Raw genomic sequence first — 21,134 nt, 5'->3', positions numbered from 1 at the left:
ATTACGAGAGAGCCAAACGGAGCTAACTGTCAAAAGACCATTTGAAGTTTCTAATACGCATACAAAATAAGGTATTCTTTAAAAAAATGTATGCCTTTCCAAGTTTTGCAAAAAATAAAATTTAAACACTTTTTTAATAGTAAATTGAATGACCTTTCTAACAATATATAACACTTATAGATTTGCATCGAAGTTAATCAAAATATGACCATGTAAACTGCTAGTATAATGTGCATCATAATCGACACTATTTTATGCATCAACTTGCAAGTCATGTTTTTTTACAAAAATAATTTAAATAATATTGTTTAAACACAATATAATATGTATTGGACATTTAGTCACATATGTACATAAACAAAATATTCAATATCGAAAATTCACAAAACCTATTTTTGAGACGGTTTGGAAATTTCTGTCCCACTGTGCAGCGTGACATTCTCCCGCGAAACGAGAGTATTGGGATTCCCTTAAACCTGTGGTCTGCTTGTGGAAAGGTGATACTCATTGGATACTCACAATTTGCATGGTTGGGATACTCTTTTGGTAACGAGCGGATGGGAAGTGTTAGAGAGAAGTTCCAAGTTTAACAAAGCCTGAGCTATCGAGTTTTGTGGTTGCCTCTACAGGACATTGTTCACGAGGTATGCATGTTGTAAGACTCACCATTTCTTCGACTCCCTTTTGCGACAGCTGAATGGAGGATGAAGTGGATTCATTTCAGCACCTTTTGCTCAGCTATTCTGCTTTCGCGAATCAAGGATTTAGGTATATTGGTTTTCACTTCTGTAGTACGCCTGGTAGCCTTCTTAGTCTAGGATGAAGTGGAATCATCTCAGCACTTTTTTCTCGGCAGACCTGCTCTCGCGGAGTTAAGATTTAGACACCTTAGCCTTCACTTCTGTGGTAAGCCTGCTGATTAGGGATGGTCGATTTAAAAATCGCTCATTGCTCTGTAAAGATCGTATTCTAGGGATCAAAATAAGAAACTTTGCCGAAGGAACCATACCTCTAAAACGATTTCTGATGTCCCCCAATTTGGGTCGAACGAAAAATCCCACTTTGACCCATTTAGAGTGCTCCAATCGAGTCCAAATGTATGACCGACCCCCACTAACTTTGGACGACCGATCCACCCATGCCAGTGGCACACCCCCTGGAACTCCCCTGGGGGGTTCCCCATACAATCATTTCAAAATATCACCATTTTTGGCCTTTACATGAGAAAATAAACTAAAAAGTTCGACCCAAATTGGGGGACATCAAAATTCGTTTTAGAGGTATGGTTCCTTCGGCAAAGTTTCTTATTTTGATCCCTAGAATATGATTTTCACAGAGCAATGGGCAATTTTTTTGCCTCCCAACAAATCGACCCAGCCTACTGCTGATATATTAGCTGCTGGCCTTGATATAAGCCACTTGCTGAATATCTCGGTTAATGCAATCGTAATTCAATCATCGTTCAGTCATCATCCCCACAAACCTCCCTCCTATTATCTCTTTACACTAATTTTTGCACTGGGTACCTAGCACGAATTTGTTTTGTTTGTTTTTCATTAAGTGCGCCTTGACTCAGGGCAACTATTTAGCCTAACTTTACCTAGTTTTTAAGTTTAAAAAGTTTCTTCAATGTTATCAATTTTTAAGTGAATCTCTAAAATTTAGTTCTTTAACTGAAGTTTTATTACCAACTACCTAATTAGTAAATTTTATGCTTAACATAAATTCATATCTCAAGCGAATGTGCTGCTAAGTATGTAGAAACACTTGAGAAGTTTCCATCCTGTCCACTCAAACATAGCCAAGTCATAAAAAGAAGTTGCCATCCCAACAAGCAGCATCCTGGACAGCAGCTCATCAACGATTTTAATTTGATCGTTGCCCTGTGCCGACAAATATACGCTAGTTTTATTACCAATACACACACATGACCGATTACAATTGCATACATATAGACATATATCTCGGCATGGTTGTATGTAACCATATTTATTTAGGTGGCTGTAATGCGGATCTGTTATCGAATTGCCTCTCCATACAAACTCGTACTTGAACATGTGAACAGCCTCACTCATTAAAACTGTATAGAAAGTCGAAATAATTAAATTTCTTACAAATGAGCCAATTAACAACTCCATCACACATACGTGTAGCTATACACAGCGAACACACACACACACACACCCTATCGCTTTCATCTTTAGAGCCATTAAAAAGTCTTAGCTCGTCCACTCAGCTCCGCCATAACGACTCGGACTTCAGCACAATCGTTCGAATAGAGCCTTCATTAATGACCTTCATTTCGCAGAACTAACCAAGTGCAAGCAAACTTCTTCTCACAAACATGCAGCTACTTACACATATGCGTTATGTATATGTAAATGTTGATACGACCATTTGATGATGAATTGAGTGGGTAAAAATGTTTGCAAGCTCGTTTTTTATACATCTTTTAATTCTGCGTGGCAAATGCTTGCATGTAGCCTACATCCTCAGACTAATTATAGAAGAGTCTAATAAGAATGTGTGTGTGTGTGACTACACCTATGAGTGTTTCTGTGCCACTTGAGACCATAGCTCACCGCTGCCATAACTATGGCGGGTGGCGCAAGAAGGTAGAGGAGAGCAATAAATTTGTTGCCAACAACGTTGGCGCTGAACTTTATGATTTTACACTTGGCTAACAAATTTGGCCAACTAATAAAAGAATCTGCGAAGGAACGTGCAAGTACATCATAAAAGAGGAAATAATGAAAAAAGAGAATGTAAAGTAAAAGTAATGCAGAATAATAAAAATGTGAGACGACAATAGCACCAACCGAAGCAGGAGTAGAACTAAAGAGCACCAACTAAAAGAGTGGAAGTATTCTAACTTATAAAAATAATTCTGCTGATAGATGTTGAGTTTAAGGAAAGTAGCTAAGATGAATACTAGAGCTTATTGACTCCAAGAACTGTCACAATTTTTCCTAGAAATATAGAATCCATGGCCACCATAGTTGGGTAAGCCTAGCCGAGTGATTAAGATTTGGCAGGCAACAAATTCGATACCCATTGAAGGCATCAAACACCAAATGAGCAACAGCAGGCAAGCGCAAACCTCTGAGCCAAATTCTGCCACATTATACAACATATGCTATGATATCTTGCCGCATTTCAACTGCAAAGTAGATTGGCTGAGGGCAAATGTTACTTCTAAGAAGTTGAGAAGAAATTTAAACTCTATTATCTCTATCTATTCGGTAGTCAGCCTATTTAATATGAGTAGAGGCGAAGCGAATGGATTTGGTGGTAAACGATGTACATTATGTACGGCGCTCTCGCTTATCGGAACCCACGTCACTGTTGACAGTTATGATTTCGAGCTTGTAAATACTTCTATTAACCAGCATCACTAGAACCTCCTTTGCGAACAACTGTTACTTGGTAGTTAAGCTCTCTCTTGACAAAGACAACTAACACTTTTAAGTCTTGCAGAAGCTTGGATGGTGACAAGATCCGATGAGGCGTCAGTTGGAGTGTCCGAGAGAAGTTTCTATGGAAGGTTTTTGGATCTTTGCGGTGGCGGCATGTATCTTGGGTGATGGAACAATGAGCAACATAGATATAACGCAAGGAAGCAGACGTAGGCCTCTCTGCGTTGGAAAGTTCAGCTGGAGAATGACTTTGCTTCTTCTGGTGTATCCCATTGGCGCCGGTTAACATGAGAAAAAAAGGACTGACGCGCTTTGTTAAACTCGCCCGAAATCGCTTAAGAGGTTATCGCGGCAATCAAGAAGAAGAAGTAGTCAGTATTATAAACATCAATTTCGTTGTCTATGAGAGTTGTGATATCTTGAAACGGGTACTCAGGAGTAGCAGTTTTAGTTGTGAAAACAGGCACTGAGTCTAGATTTGATGAATGAAATGGTAGTGGACGATATTTATGACATTTCTTAATTTCAATTCATTTACAATGACTTTTTTCTAACGGTTCGTAGCGCTTCTGAGATTGCGCTCACTTAAACCGCTCAGGATGTCCTAACGATATTTAGCCCTTATTGACCATTTGATCCATTCTTAGCCTTTATTGGCCATTTGACCATTTCATCATCATCTTCCAATCCAAATCCCCTTCTTCCAGCCTGATCGGTTTTTGTTTTGTTTTCAGCCCGCACCTCTGAACCATACGTCGAAATGGGTCTTATCACAGATTTGTATATTCAATTTTTACCTTTTGTTCTTAAGTACAGGGTGGCTGATGAATTTTGCTACATTAAGAAACTCAAATAACTTTTTTTTTAGTGTATGGAATTCATTTACTCTTTTTTCAAGTTGAAGGTCATTAAATTTTATTAAATGTAGCTTAACTAGTTTTAAAAATAATTGAATTTAAATGCCCCCCATGCTCGTTGACACAAGTGCGTAAAAAGTTGTTCATTGCTGCTTTGAGAGTTGCGACAGGAATAGCCGCAATTGTTGCTCGAATGGATTGTTTTAGTTCATCCAAATTTGTTGGCTTTGTTTTATAAACTTCTTGTTTACATTAACCCCACAAGAAAAAGTCAGGTGCAGTAAGGTCAGGCGACCTGGGGGGCCAACGAAATTCGGAGTTTCTTGAAATCAGTTTATTGGGAAATTTTCGTCGCAACTCTGTCATAACAGTCTGGGCTATGTGAGACGTTGCCCCATCTTGTTGAAACCACACAGAGTTGAAAGGAATTCTCTTTCGGCGTAGTTCTGGATAGAAAAATTCTATCAGCATTTTCAAATAACGGTCTCCAGTAACCGTAACGGTGTGACCATTTTCTTCAAAAAAATAAGGCCCGACAATACAGCGTGAAGAAACCGCACACCACACTGTCACGCGAAGAGGATGCAATTCCGTCTCGTGGAGTATCTGTGGGTTAGAAGTACTCCATATTCGACAATTTTGTTTGTTCACATTGCCGTTTAAATCGAAATGGGCCTCATCAGACATGAAAAGGCAGTTTAACATGTTTTGGTCTTCTTCCACCATTTGCAGGATCTTGTGGCAAAATTCCAAGCGAATCGGCTAGTCTGCTGCATTCAGTTTATTAACCATTTGAATTTTGTAGGGAAATAAGTCTAAATCTTTGTGCATTATTGTTTGCAAAGACTGTCGGCTGACACCAAGTTGAGCAGATAAGCTTCTTGTTGAAACCCTTGGATTGCTTTGTATAGCTGCAGCTACAGCAGCGATTGTTTCCTCCGTCCGAACTGGTGGGTTTCGATGATAAGGCCTTCTTGCCACTGTTCCTTGCTCAGCAAAATTATTCACCAGTCTCATTATGGTCCATCTGCTCGGGGGATCGCCGCCAAACATCCGCCTGTACTCTCTCTGTACCAAAACTACGGACCCCAGTGCGTGATAGCGGCGGACTATCCAAATTCTTGTTTGCGTGTCCCAGTTATCCATTTTAATAAATTTTAAAGATCAATCTGCAAATTAAAACAAAAATAGAACAGATAACTTAAAAAGAAAAAAAGTTATTCAATTTTTTTTTGGTAGCGGCTTTCATCAGCCACCCTGTACTTATTAGTCCGTATTATGTCTCTGAGGCATCCTGATACCTTGCCACTCACCCTCGCACTCACTTATTTCTAATCTAACTTAACCATATTGACCAAATTATCATCGCGCTCCGAAATGGATGAGACAAATCGAGAAGTAGGTACTCGTATATAGGTTTTGGAAATAAAAATGTATTTCATTATTAGCCAAGTTACTGCTTAAGAGATCCTACAGCCCTAAAACCAGCGCTAAAATCTTAATGCGCTTAATGGCTAATATTGCACAACTAAGGTCCTGCACATTGGCTCGTTTTGTTAAACTCGGCCAAAATCACGTAAGCGATTATCGCGCCAATCATGAACAATAAGAAGAGCCTGCGAATTTGAAAATGACAAGCGAGGTATTAAAATTAGATTCACAATTTCATTTTTGCCAAACCTTAAACATTAAAATTATCATATAAACTAAAAAGAAATTCTGCACTGGTATCAGGAGCTTCCGGTGGCATAATTTTTGTTTAGCTTTCGCGCGTTCTATGCAAATATTTTAGAAAATTAGACGGAAACCACTTAAATAGCGACATTGGCTAAAATAATTTCGTATTTTTTCCAACTTTGCGATTTTTGCGGTTTACTCAACTGTAGTGCTAACATAGCAAAATTTGTTGTTACACAAATATTTATAATTTAAGTTGTTGCACAAACCTGAGATGTTCGCTTCATTGCCAGTTCAAGGTAGAAGGGCAAACTAATTTTGAAAATAAAACAAAAATAAAAGAATTAGTGTTGAAGCTTTTATGGGTGCACACAAAAGTAAAAACTTACGAGCCATTGTAAATATGAATGCACACATACACACACACACACACCTACTCGTATATGTGCATTAAGCCAAGTAGTATGCGCCGCGCCATGATGAATGCCTGTCCCAAGCCCTACGGCAATTTTCTATGCTGATTTGATTTGCTGCACTTCCTCTGATGCTCTGATGCCTGGCACACACACGCACGCACACACAAATACTCGTAAAACGGGCGTTTGGACCAAAGATGAATAGCTTTGGCTGACTAAGTGGCAATAAGCCAAGAGGGGCATTCTTTATTTTTTTTTTCTCTTTTTCCCTTTTTTTAGCGCTGGCTTGTGTTCGCTGATTGTTTGTGGCTTTTTACGACATTCGCCACGACAAGGTTACTTGGGGTGCGACTCATTTGTCTGCAGCCACGGGCGTGCACTCAGCAGACACCGGGAGTGCTGACTCGCCTGATGGCGTAGCGTCCAAGTTTTTACGATCGCAAACATTATATGTTTTTGCCTTGTTTTATTGTCATGCCGATTGTTTCGCGTTCATTACGTTTGAGTTCCTTCAAACACATAAAAAAATAATAATAATAAGAAAAAGTAAAACAAATCAAAAAGTAAACGCTTTAGAACATTTTCTAGCTCAAAAGTCATGTGATGTGTAGACGTACATAGATACATTATGGGGATTACAGTTTGTAAGAAAAAAATTGCTCATAAGGTGAAAAATATTGTTTTACGCTTTCATAAAAACATAAATAAATAAATTCCTGGTTTAATAAGTTTTTATTTAATTTTAATTAACGACATATCGAGCTATATATCGAGTTAAAAAATTAAAAAATTCCAGATCAGAGTTTTTATTATTATTATAAAATTGTCATTTGTGCACTGCAACTTAAAAGTTCCATGAGTTTTGTTTTATCGCAGCCTGGTTCTTCAATATTGCCGATTAATGTTCACCATATACCTTTAAAGCTAGACTTGGAATTTTTAGAATTTTTCGAAATCGGTCCTGATAGTGTTCATTGCTCTGTCAGTGATGCAGCGAATTTATTTGCCGATTTATTTTCATCTAATATCGTGTCTCATGAAGATATTCAGGAAGAACATTTGGCAGCCATTCGCCACAATTTCTTGGGGAAAGTGTCTTCTTCAGTAGACTTGTGCTATCAGATGATGATGTCATTGAGGGATTGCTAAAGATTAAAAACTCTTCTCAGTCGAATGTAGATGGGCTTTCTGTAACTTTGTTTAAAAATTATCGCTCTTTGGTGCAACCTCTTTAACTAATTTTTAACAAATCCTTGCCTGAAGGAATATTTATCGATGATTGGAAGCTGACTTCAGTCTCTCCTATTTTCAAAAGCGGTAATAAAAGCGATATTGCAAATTACAGCCCAAAATCCAAATACGGTTTTAGTAACTAAATTGGAATGTCTCCGTTTTCATTCAACTTTGCTTGATTGAATATCCTATTTAGTAAAGAGATGCACTAATGTAGTTAACGATGGAGTTGCTTCGATTTTCAGTACATCGCCAACTCTGGTGTACCTCAGGGTAGTATTTTAGGACCTTTGTTAATTGTTTTGTTTATTGATGATATTTGTTCGTGTTTTTTCTTTGCTAATTTTTGTCTCTTTTCTGATGATCTAAAAATGTGTGCTGAAATACGAAATTCTAGTGATTCAGCCATCCTGCAGTCCGAGTTAAATAACTTATTTTCCTGGTGCCTTAAGAATCGTCTATTTCTTAATATTGAAAAATGTCATAAAATCACAATTTCTAAGCTTCAAAACCCCCTTTATATCTCTTATCATATTAATTATACATATCTTGCTTCATCCGATGTGATAAAAAATTTAGGTGTTTTCTTTGATCGCACTTCACTGTTTCTCTCCACTCTTAAGGTATTACTCTATCTTTGTTCAGTCCAAATTAGATTATGCTGCTTTTATTTGGTGACCTTATCATGCAGTCCATATAAATCGAGTGGAGAGGGTTCCACAATTTTTTATGCGTTTCGCTCTATGTACATTCACTCAATTTCTCAGACCCGACACCATCATACGAATCCCGCTGACGTTTGATTAATCTCTTTCCATTAAGTGGCAGAGGTACTTTTCAGGCGGTATCATTTATCTTTAATCTCATTAATGGCAAAATTGGCCGCGGTTCTTCTAGAAAGAATACAGTTTAATGCTCGTTAGAACGTTGCTGACCTTAATTATCTCTCCACCCTTTTGGATTTAGACCTTTCTAGGGCCAAACAAGTATTTCAAATGCAATTAAAAAATTATTTTCTATGTTATGTAAGGGCGAAAATCGGTACCATGATTTTTACAGCCACACATTAGCGCAACACAAGTCAAGACTTCAGATTCTACAACTGAGCGACCCCTTGTCAGGTGATCCTAGTCATCATCATCATCATAGCAATTACAGCTCGCGGTGAGCCAGTGTTTCCTTCACAATCGCGCTCCATTGATAAGGCGTAAATCTGCCTTAACATCGTCTGCCCATATTCCTGGTGGTCTTTCACGCTTTACACTGCCCATAATAAGAGAGTTGAAGGTATTTTTTGTAATTCTGTTGTCGTCCATTCTGAATAGGTATCCAAACCATCTCAGCCGCTGAGCTTTAGCGAAACGCGCAATGTTTCGACCGGATATCAGCTGTTTGACTCCATGATTGTATCTGATTAGGTAAGATCCATAAGCTTCCCTTACCGATTGAAATATACTTCTCAGGATTGATGCTCAAGCGGAGAAGGTAGTTATTTACACTAGATTTCCCTACTCATTTTTGGAAAATACCTCAGATTTTTAGGATTTTACTTTCCTTTTAATTGCATAAACTATACTCAGTAATCCCTGCTAGTTTCATAATGGGATTCCCACTACATTTCGAGTTATAGTGAAACCTCCACATAACGGATGTGGGTATATGTAGAATTTAGGGGTCGTCTTTTCAAATTTTTCGTCATATCCTCGGTATTTACTGTCGGATCTTAAAGCCTAATATGCAGATGTTTTTGTCCCGAGTAGGTACACTTTTTGTTTGTTCCAAAAGTCATTGACCTCAAGCAGGTTTCTGTTTTTGTTAGGAAAGGCCTAATCCACACAAATCTAATAGAGGTTAACATGGGCTGCCATTATAAAAGTCCCTAAAACATGTTCTGTTTTCCATTGGAGAAGATTTTTACGTAGCGAGTTCCACACCCAGTGCAAAACCACATATCCTGGGTTGTTTCGCCTTCTCACATTAGCTCGCTCTCAAACGGATATTCGGGAGCTGGCTAGAGGATACTTGAACTAATCCCAAAAATTATGAGCTGCTTTAACCGTATGCAGAAAGATCGTCTCGGCCATTTCCAAGTAAATGGATATCAAAGACTTTCCCCACTTGTTTGGACTGCTACACCCAGAGCCATCTTGTCTTTCGACGTACAAAACCAACACTTTATAAGCCTATCCTTATCCACGTCTTATCGTAGGGCGCAGAAGCTTGGACGATAACAATATCAGATGGGGCGTCCCTTGGCGGGTTTGAGAGAAAGATTTTGCGGAAGATTTTTATACCCTTGCACGTTGGTGACGACGAGTATCGTAGGCGATGGAACAATAAGCAGTACGAGTTTTACGGCGACGTAGGCATAGCGCAGCGAATAAACATCCAGCGGCTTCGTTAGCTCGGTCTTGCCGTCCGAATGGATACAAACACTCCAACTCTGAAAATGTTCGATCCGGTACCAGCCAGTGGTTGCAGAGGAAGAGTAGGGCCTCCTCTACGTTGGAAAGATCAGGTAGAGAAGGATTTGGCTTCCCTTGGTGTTTCCAACTGGTTAGGATGAGAAAGAAACGACTGGCGCGCTTCGTTAAACTTGGTCGAAATCGCTTAAGCGGTCATCGCGCCAAGCCAGAAGGAGAAGATAAATAAATCTATGGCCTTAGTTGAAAAAAATTTCTAAATTTAACAAGGTCCTACCATATCAGCGCTTATATCTCGTAATAGAATGTCATAGACTGACCTCCTCCTAATATTTATTGTGTGAGTCTTGATGTTTCGCCCTCTCAAATGAAGGGACCTCCAGTTTCATGCCGCCTCCGAACGAGAGATAAATTTTTGTGGGGAGCTTTTTCATTTCGAAAATACAAAAATAGTAATTGAAAATACACTGAGGTTATCCCATGCACGCCGGGGGACGACCACTATTGCAAAAGAAAAAATGTTCCATATCATTCGGTGTTTCTTGCACAGAGTTTACCAACCCCTGGCCGCCCGAATGATAGTCACGCATCAACCCTTTCGGCTACTGCAGCCGCAAAACTTTCTGTGTAATAAATAAAAATATTTCTATTATAGATGAAGGATTACAACTTCAACGAAGTCTGAATATGGGCAACGTTTTTGAGAAAAAAAAAAATTTAAAAATTACAATTCTGCATTATGATTAATTCCAAAAAAGTAATATTTTTAATAAACCAGCAAAGTTATTCGCAAACGAAAGCCTATACGAAATTTGTGCACTTGTAAAAATACTTTTTTGATCTACTGTACATATGCCTAGGCATAAACTGTATGTTGAATTGTTATTTCATTTATTTTTATAGTTTATTTTCTTAAATTTTTCACCCAACCTCATTTATTTCGTTCTATGTACTTCAACATGATGCCGCACTCATACTCCTGCATTTGCCAATCAACCCAACCCGTAACAAATATGGATTGATTTGTTTTTATTTTCAACCAACCATTCGCCCAACTCACTACAACAACCAACAAACCCATCAAACAACCACTCAACCAACCAACCAACCAACCAACTTGCCAACTTATCATTTGTCCACCACGTTCAGCAACCGTTCGGAGAAGCAGCCATCGTCTAAGGATGCCCTCGGTTTGGGTCGCATACCGCCGGCATTCACACGTGTCCCCTCGAAACGCCAGCCAAGACGCTTGATTGATGACTTTCTGAGCGGCAGTAAAAGCGCCAATAATACACAGAACGGCATAGGGATCGGTCATAACAGCAGCAGCGTCACCGATGGCGGTGGCTGCGGCAACCACAATGGTGTTGGCGTTGGAGCGGGAATGCAAACAGCCAACTTGATGCCAAAGTAAGTTTATCCTATGCACCGAGCACTCAAACACATACACATACCTGTGTATATATGTACATATTTGTATGCATGTGAATGTGTGGTTCAAATATTTTTAGCCCTTTTACATAACTGTTTTTATTGCACATTTATTTATTTATTTGCGATTTTGAACTTTTTTTTTCTTCGCTTTTATTCAATTTTTGTATCCTTTTTCTACTGATTTCCGGCGGATGCGTCTTTATTGCGGTTCCAGCAGCCAACTTTGTGTTACACATATTCTTACACACACGCACACACACACACATTTGCAGCATTTCTTTTACTTTTTCGCTGTCCGCGCGAAACCACCAATAAAATAGTCGTTTGATTTATTTTTCAACGCCGCCGTTGCCGCAAAGTGTGATTTCGATGTGGTTTTGATTTTACGCTTTTTTGGCATTTCATTACCATCGCCGTTGCAATCAAATATGTTCCAAGTTGACTGGCTGCTTTGCTGCCAACTAATGGTGGCACATTTGTCATGCAGACAGTTCCGATCGATCTCAGATCCCATGCGCCATTGCATGTGCGATACAATTTGTTGCTTTCGCTTTTTATTTTCGCATTCAATGAACTTTGTTATTGCTATTGTTGTTTCTGTTTTTTCCTCTGCCACTTTGCCGGTTTTGTGTATTTTGCCTTTTCATTAGCGAAGAAATCAAGTGCAGTTCTTGACTTTCGATACGTTTTGATATGGCGGAAAAGAAGTAGAAGAAGCGGAGGAAATATGCAACACATATGAATGATTGCCAAAAAATTGAAGGGGTTAAGACGTACGAGCGCATATTGTGGAATTAAGTGGTGTTTTTTCTTGGTTATATTGTGGCTGGTGCTTTTGCTTTCATGTGAAGTGGACGCACCCGCTACGCTCCCAACTCGACGTGCAAATCCATTCAAATTCAATTAAAGACAATTGCTTCGTCTAGACGTTTGCTAACTATTGTTTAGTGCGGGTAATTTATCATAGACCAATTTGGATTGTACGTTAGCAAAAAATGCAGTTTTTAAGTGCTTGTGAATCACTGGAGTCCCAGTCGCAAAATAAGAGAACTTTTGTTTTACGGTAGGGTAGAGTGGTGCCAAGCCGACCGCCGAAATGGTAAAAGCTATAGAGGTGCCGAAAATCATTTTTTTTTGGGGGGGAGTGCAAAATTTTAGCCTCTCGTGAGATCATTTCACTGCGCTTGAAGTTGGTTGATGAGGCTTGCGAGTATTGCTGACTGAGCGATGCCAGGTAGGTAGATAGGTGAAATGGTTCAAGTGCCAGTCTGGCACTCCTCAAGTAGCACTAAAGCGCCATTTTGAAACCATTATGAGACCTCCAACAGGCAGATATCTATAGCCAGTTCGTCCAGTGACCGGTAAACACAGTTACGAGTTTGAAAATTGAGTGACATCGAGTCCCCAAGACTGAAAAAATGGAGCAAGTGAAGAAATGGGGCTCCATCTTTTCTGCGATTCCCAGAGAAATAATTTGTGCAGTTCCCCTTTAACAACTGTCAGGGGGATGCCAATGACTGGGTAGGAGATATCTGAGGCCAATTCAGTCCCCTTCCTGGCAAGTTCATCAGCAATTTCATTTCCATCTACGTTCTATGTCCTAGAGCCCAGTTCAGATAAATGTTACCTGCACGCGCAAGAGATTTGAGCTCCTCTTTACAGGAGTTTACTAATTTCGTTCTGCAGCTTGGCGTCGTCAGAGCCTTGATCGCGGCTTGACTATCGAAAAAAAAGGTAATACCTCCCTCGCTCTCGCGTTCCCTAAGCATTTATCCTGCTTCAAAAACAATAGCAATATTCGGCAGTTTAAAGGAGATAGATAAATTGGCTGATTTAGAGAAACCCAATGCTCCGACTACCGATTCCACCTTGGAACCGTCAGTGAAGACAGAGGTGCGAGCTTCGGTGCAGATTTTCCCCTCGATCAAATCCTGCCTATTTGGAAAGATTGCCCTAGCACGACTCTCATACTCTAGGTTGCGGAGAGAGAGATCTGTTCGAAGTTCGGAGAAATACGGTGTTAACTGCCCTAAAATGCTACCATGTCCCTTGAGAGATTGCCTCCAGTGGCCAATATCCTTTAACCTGATTGCAGACAATGCAGCGATGCCTGGAGTGATGCACGGATTTTTCAAATGATTGCATGCAAAATATTGTACTTTACGGTTGCCGTAGCCGAACGGTACGTTACTACTATTCGGTAGTGCGTAATTCGAATATCCTGGCATAAAATATGAAATGATAGAAAAAAGTTTTTTCTAATAGCGTTCGCCCTTCAGTAGGCAATGACAAACCTTCGTGTGTATTCTGCCATGAAAAAGGCCGTCATAAAAAAACATTTGCTGTTCGGAGTCAGTAAAACAGTAGGTCTCTACATTTCTGGAACAGCATCGAGACACATGCCGCAAATAGAAGGATGAGCGCTGCCAAACACCCAACAGAGATGTACGAACCCATTATTTATTTGTGCAAAATACTGTAATTTAAGATATATGCAAACAAATTTCGTATACAGTCTTACGGAGAAAGTTCTTGCATATACTTAGGGAGATTGTTATTCAGATAGATTTTCTTATATTTTGACTTCACATCAAATGCAGTGAAATTACCCCGCTCCACAATATGGATATCCTTCTACAGAAAATACTTGACGCGGCTGGTTAAATAAAGCAGAATCTAAGAACAAGGGCAAGATCAAGAGGTCGAAGAGAAAACCTCTAATAAATCTAAATAAAAATCTTAGAACAAGCATCGTGCATAATAATTCGAGGAAGAGAATGGAATTGGTATTAGGAATATGTAGGGGCGGTCATGTCGAGAATGAATTTAAATGAATAAAAAATTTTAATTTATCTGTTGTTTTTTGCTTTACTCACGTATTTGTACAATTTTGTCCTCACTCCTATGAAATTTTAGCCTCCACTAGTGAAGCCTGCAATCCGCCTACGAGTTGCTACTTTAACCCCTTGCCGTGCTTTAACGAGTCTGACTCGTGAATGAATATGACGAGCCAGGCGCGTGAATAGGTCGTCGGGCCAAACGTAAATATCACAAGCCGAGGTCATGTACAAATAGTCGGATCAAACATAAACATCACAAGCCTGGGTCGTGATGGGTCTCATAATTGCACATCATCTCGCCCATCAGTCTGATCTGTTTACCACGCGTTGACACGTAACACTTGGGCTCGAGTTTTGTCGAGTTAAATGGCACGACAAGGGGCTAATTTCAGTGCCATAGACTGGATGAGATCATATTGAGTATCATATTCAGAATCATATACTTTTCTTAAGTAAATTTCTCAAATAATGTCCATGCAATTCTTTGTTTAATGATGTGCCGTAGGAAAGTTCTTCTTCTTAAGTTGCGCTACAACTGTATGACGGTTTTGTTCGAATCCAAAATAGCGCGCCAATTGTCCTACACTCACTGGCGCCAGTTATAGACCTGGAGAGCTGACAGATGTTGCAGCACTTGGTCTTTCCAATGGAAATGTGGTCTTCCTCGTCTTCCTTTTTGGAGTACCGTCTCGTAGATTCGCCTTGCTGAAGCGTCTTCTTTCATATGGTCGGCGCTGTATTTTTACACGCTTAACTATGTGTCCCTATATAGCTCATACTCTTCAAGCGACCGGGGAAAGGGAGCAAAGATCTTCCGAATATTTCTTCTCTCGAAGACTCTCAAAACTTTCTCATCTGCTGTTCACAGTGTCTATGCTTCTCCGCCATGTAGCAGGACGGGAATTATGAATCGTTTTATAGAGTCCTTAGTCCAGTTTGGTCCTTAGAGGGAGAGAACTCTATTACTCAGTTGCCAAAGTAACACCTGTTGGCAAGAGTTATTCTCCGTTTGATCCCGCGACTGACGTCATTTTTGTTGTTGATGCTGGTAGACAAAGTCCTTCACAACTTCGAATTGTTGGTTATCCAAGACGCGAAGACTGCCTCATTTGTCGCATGACCCACATTGCTCGCCTCTCTCTTTATACTGCAGTCGGCCGAGCATACAGCGCGGTTGTTTTCGCCCAAAATGTCGATGTCTTCGGCATATGCTAGTAGCATAACACTCTTGTGGAAGATAGTATCAGTGCGGTTTAGCTCGTCCGCGCGCAAGAGTTTTTCCAGTAAGAAGTTGAAAACGTCAAAAGATCACCTTGTCTGACGGGAACGGGAAGAACGAAACGAACGTGAAGTAGTGAAAAATCGTAAAATCAAAACTTTATCAAACAGGCATTTTTAACTGGCTAGGGGCTTGGAGCAACTGTCACAAAAGAATTAATGAAGGAATTAGTTGCAAGTCACTTGACATAAATGCCGGATACACAATGCTTGGATTGCACTGTTAGGCTCCAATTCACGCTTGAGCAAAACGCTCTCGCAACTTTATTAGTTGGTGGACTTGAACAGCGCGTGTTGAGTTGACACGAGTACAACTTTTCTAGGCTCAAGTGAGATGTAGCCAAAGAAACTCCAATTTTCTCCTCGTGGCACCTTTATTTCTAGCTTCGTCTTGCAATCAGCTGTATTTCAGTACCTGACCAAGGGAATACGTGCCCATAGGCCGGTCTAATTCCACAACTTCCAAGAGTTTATCGACATTTTCGATGGCAGGCCTACTTTAGGATGGCTCATTTTCGATGTCCATCGACGTCGACCAGAACGAAATAGCTGCAACCAGCGCTTTGATCTTGCATTCACTGTCGTGAAGATATTGAAGAATGCATCGATTATTTCCTTTTTAGAGCGCTGTAACGCGCAACTGGATTTCCTAACTAACAATGTGGAAAACAGGTGGAGAGGTAGATCTGTATGTGTCTGCACCGACAGTAAAGCTGCGTTCATGGCCTTAGAGATCCTCCAACCACTTCAAAGGTAGTTGAGCCCAGTAAATCCAAGCTGAACTATGTCGGTAGACATAATATCTTGAGGCTAACAGGGTCCCGGAACGCGTAGGTATGGCGGGTAACGATACTTCTGTTTCTTTAGCTAAGATGGGTTCTGAAATTAATTTCTTTGGCCTGGAGCAAGTTCTGTCATTACCTTCCGCAGCCGTCAAAGGCACGGTCAGCAAACGAGCTACTTCAACTCAGGCTCGGCAGACTGAAAGAGGCTGCAGATGGACAAAACTGATGCTACCTGTAGACAGGTTGTTGTTACTTGTAAGAGGGTTGGACTGCTAACGGGCCACTTTCTATAGGCGAAGCATATGGAAAAGGTCTTAGACTGTGCACTCAGCCTGGCATGTGGAGAGGAGGATGAAACGGCTGTGCGTCTGCCCTGCCTTCGCTTGAATTAGGCGTAAGGTCTTTAGCACTGATGTGTTAAGAAGCGGCCACCTTGGCTCCTTGGCACCACAAGATCTACTCAGACATCTTCGGAAGTCGGATAGATTTAAAGAAAACTAAAAAGGTACCTCGAGCGCAGTACAATGGACTTAATGTTTTCTGAGTGCTGGACTTGATAGTTGTCCCGACAAAAAAAAAACATATATATATCGAAGTTTATTGAAAAAAAAAAACACAAAAAAATTGTCAGATAAAACTTGTCAGAAAAAAAATGTAATTGTACTTAAGTACTCCTATTATTTGGCTTAGATGTTGATTTCATCGATCACCATTAAGTTGCTCGACATGGCACACACCACCGGGGGCAATTACTCAATTTGTCAGAGCTTGAAAATTGAGCTTCGCTGCCTAACCATCCAAATTATGCGAATGCCACGCAAAACACACAAATCGATATTTATTGCACTGCGTGCATGTATGTATGTTAGCATGGGTACGTATGTATGTGCGTGAACATATGTTCACGCTTACGCGCTCACGCCCACTCACGTGCGCATCAAGTATCTGCGTGACGTGTGTAATCAGGCGCACATACACACAAACATGGCGATGTGTGTGCAACTCGTTTCATACATCCCAAGTCTACGTTGCATGTGAGCAGCCACATCATAGTGGCATAGGCACGCAAAACTTAAGTATGCCACAATTTTCTTTACACCTCAATTACAGCGCTGCGCGAGACTAAGTGGAGTAACTTTAAGTCTACTTACACACAAGCACCTTTATAGTTCTTAGGTGCTCGTATGTCTATATGTGTATGCATGTAAATATATTCGCAAATTTCTCAGCATCTTACCACTTAAGTTCTTTTATGATATACATTCTCCTTACCGCTCTCTTCTTTTTAACCACAGCAACTACGAGAGTCCCTACCGCTCCACCTACAGCATACCAACGAGCCTCGGCATACGTCCGTATCATCAGCAGTCGCATTTTGGCAACAACGGTGGCGGCAGTGATTGCAATAGTAATTTGCAGACACCTGATTCGCCGCGCAGCACGCGCAGCGCTCCATGGCCACGCTCCCAACAACGTTCGCTATTCGGCAATAATCCCTCAAGTCCGCGTTCGGTGCGTTCAGCGATCGCCACAAGTGGCGGTGGCGGTGGCGGTGGCTCGCATCATCATCATCAACATCAACACCACCACCATCATCACCAGTCCTCCGGTACGTCAACGCAGCATCGGCAGTCGTCGCATTCAGCGCATCGAGATCGAGATCGCGATCACGTTTCTTCATCTTCAGCATCGGCTCATCAGCAACGTTATCGTTCAAGTTCGGTGGAGAGTCATTCATCAAATGATTCACGTTCGACGCGCAGGTGAGTGCAACAACAACAAGAACGTGCAACGTATTAAATATGTATTGTAGTAGTTGGCGTGAGGCATTCGTTCTCGCAGCGCGTTTGTCGGTTGCCGGGCTGAGCGCACGTACGATCGCATTACTGCCGACTGCTTAGTTAAAATATGTTTTTGATAACCAATAATTTGGCGTAATATTGACTTTAAGTTCAATTACATTTGCAACCTTTGATCTCACGTGAATATTGCAATTGCAATTTCAATTTTATTTTAAATATTTTGTTTTCATTCTTTTTTGTTTTGCTTGCTGCCTTTCAACTCACTTACTTGCCCTTACAGGCACAAACATCGTCATCGGCGTACCTCCGATAATGAGAGTGAATTATCGCGTGGTTCTGGACGTTCAGGTCGTTCGCATCATCGCAAGCATCGTCGCTCGCGTCACCGTCGCGACTCAGCTGGCTCTGATCATGAGAGCGCGCGCGGTCGCAGCTACTCGGGGCATCGTTCGTCATCGGTGCGCAGCGGTTCAGCGGAGTTAATCGATTCCACATCACAGTGGCGCGAGGTGCAACGCCGTCAAGCCGAAGCTAGTCTGGGTCAAAGTTCCGTACAGCAGGCATCCGTCTCGAAGAGTAGCATGGTGGCGCGCAGCCTGCACAGCAACGACAGTCATTCGGATACACATTCGCACCACAAATCGCGGCGACATCGCAAGAATAAGTAAGTGCCATCAACAAGCAAGTGGGAAAAAATTGACTATAGCTACTTTTTTTTTTTTGTACGCTTCTCTCTTTCCTCCGTATGCAACAGATCTCCTTCCGATTCGCGCAATCGCATCTGGTCAAGCGAACTGGCGAAACACTTACAATTCGATCTGGTCGATACGACTGGCATGACTGAGGATCAACTACGCGAAATACCCTACACAGTCGTCGAGACGAACTCGAAACGTTCGACAATGAATATGAAGATTCACAAGAGCGGCAGCAAGGGCAGTGTGGGTGGCAAGAGTACTGGCTCGGGCAATACAATAACAAATGGCAGTAGTTCGACTGGTGGACAGGGCAAGAATCGTGTCGACCGCATTAGAGGGTAAGTTGATTGCATAAAATTGAGTAAAGAAAGTAGAATATGTCTCGTATATTGGCAGTTACGTAACAACTAAGAAATTATATTTTATTTGACGGACTTTAGATGGAATAATATAAAATATCAGGTATTTGTCGGAATCGACCAAGAAATCAATTTATTAATTGTCGCAAGTAACTTTTCCGTTTTTTAAATAAAATTATTAAATGATGTATGGAATGATTTATACCTAGGCCTCCTCTATTGTCTCTCTTGATAACTCATATTATACGAATGCGTCTCTGCTAGAGTATGTGTGAAGCAAGCACAAGATTACCGAAATTGGTTATAGGATATTAGTGAGGGCAACGCCCATAAATATGTCCCCATTTGAAATAGGCAGGGTTAGGTTACGTTGGTTGCCATCCGACATTTAGGTGCCTGGAGGTCCATTATGATGTCACTAGTCTTGAGCTAAGTCTGACAAAACATCCAAAGAAGTACAAGTTTAGCCCACGATGTCGCGAAACAGTGGCAGAAGGTGTGTTAAAGGCTTTCCACATGCCGCTGTGACAGAAGCCATTAGAGGTAAACTTCATACGTTTCCTATTAGAAAGTGCCCGATATGGTAACAACTATTGAGCGACGCTCTAGATTGATGACGGACTTAGTTTTGTGTTTATTTTCATCTATAGTTACCTCACAAGTGAGTGCCATGGTCCATCTACTGTGTGGTTTGCGGGATGTAGGCCGACCTGATTCAGAACTTGTTCACGACAGTTAGTTCTACGTAACCGGAAGGGTCCGGCGTTATATCCGGATATGGACTGTCATTCCAGCAGTATTCTCTAATGAGTTATGAGGTATGTTTATGCTGTTACAACAACAACAACAACCGAGCTTGCGTTACCATAAAGGGATGACCACTTACTGGGCTCAAGATCTGTTCCTATCCTAGTCATCTCATCTTTGTTGCAAATTCCAGGAGTATCTCTATATCCAGGGGCCCAGACAATGTTTGTGGTATACTGCTTAACCTGCTCATTCCTTTTAAATATAAACAAAATTAATTATGCGAAGTTTCATTAACCTCTCAACTCTCGCTACTAACATCTTGCCTGCAAGTTTCTATTTATAATAAAATATTAAATACCTCGAGCGCCTATTTTCATCCAAATTGAAAAAAGAAGTTTACGAGGAAGGTTTACGCTCTAGACCCTTCATCTTTCACCAAACCCATATAGATAGATTACTTCGAAGTTTGCACTTCGACCTGATAGTATTTTGTGTTCTCTGCTCATCCTTACCCAGTTCCCTTCACAAACTCAGGGTGGAGATGGGTTAGATTGCCCGAATGTGCCTTTCTTCTGGCTGCAGTTGGCCGAAGTGTCTCAACCTTCTCCATGCTATAGCTCTGCATACAAGGAGAAGGTGTATTGGAGTCTCTTGAGATTGGTCGTAGAAACCACAAGAATCAGGAGACTAAATCCGAATCATGTACAGATGACTTCGCGGTCTGTAGTGGACTGTGAGAATTTCCGTGAGCATTATTTATCCTTGAAGAGGATCTTAAGTATTTTAAACCTCTTTTGGTTGTACTCTTCCAGTAACGATTTCGCCTTTCATAGCCCCATAGTTTGGTACCAGCAAACCTCCCTAAGCTTTAGCTCTTCACTCGCAAGCTTTTCCTTGCTGGTGTGTTGCAAGGTAGTGTTCGGGACCTATTAATGGCGAGGCCGCAGCCTCTTTCGCCAATGCGTACGCTATTTCATTCCCAGTTATACTCCTGTATCCTGGGACCAAAATTAGGGGGTTGCGGCTGTGCGTTCCTAATACAATAGATTTAGTTTCGCGATGCACTCAAGAACCAGTGAAGACCTAATCTCTCAGAATGATAGAGCCTTGAGTGCCGTCTGACAGTCGCTCAGAATGGCAATTCGCTCATTTCTGTCTAAGTTTAT

General features: G+C 41.0%; 1 protein-coding gene across 3 annotated transcripts in view; it reads left to right on the top strand.

Moving 5' to 3' along the window:
* Positions 1–21,134, top strand: part of LOC128855717 (band 4.1-like protein 4) — a 273,260-nt gene that overhangs the window by 141,810 nt on the left and 110,316 nt on the right. For all 3 annotated transcript variants that reach the window (XM_054090858.1, XM_054090860.1, XM_054090859.1), the window contains exons 8-11: positions 11,172–11,432; positions 17,655–18,122; positions 18,442–18,825; positions 18,916–19,197. In XM_054090858.1, coding sequence (XP_053946833.1) covers positions 11,172–11,432; positions 17,655–18,122; positions 18,442–18,825; positions 18,916–19,197 — 1,395 coding nt within the window. The remainder of the gene's footprint in view (positions 1–11,171; positions 11,433–17,654; positions 18,123–18,441; positions 18,826–18,915; positions 19,198–21,134) is intronic.

Source organism: Anastrepha ludens, chromosome 2 (assembly GCF_028408465.1).
Source record: "Anastrepha ludens isolate Willacy chromosome 2, idAnaLude1.1, whole genome shotgun sequence".
Taxonomy (NCBI): domain Eukaryota; kingdom Metazoa; phylum Arthropoda; class Insecta; order Diptera; family Tephritidae; genus Anastrepha; species Anastrepha ludens.
This window is presented reverse-complemented; position numbering and strand designations above follow the sequence as displayed.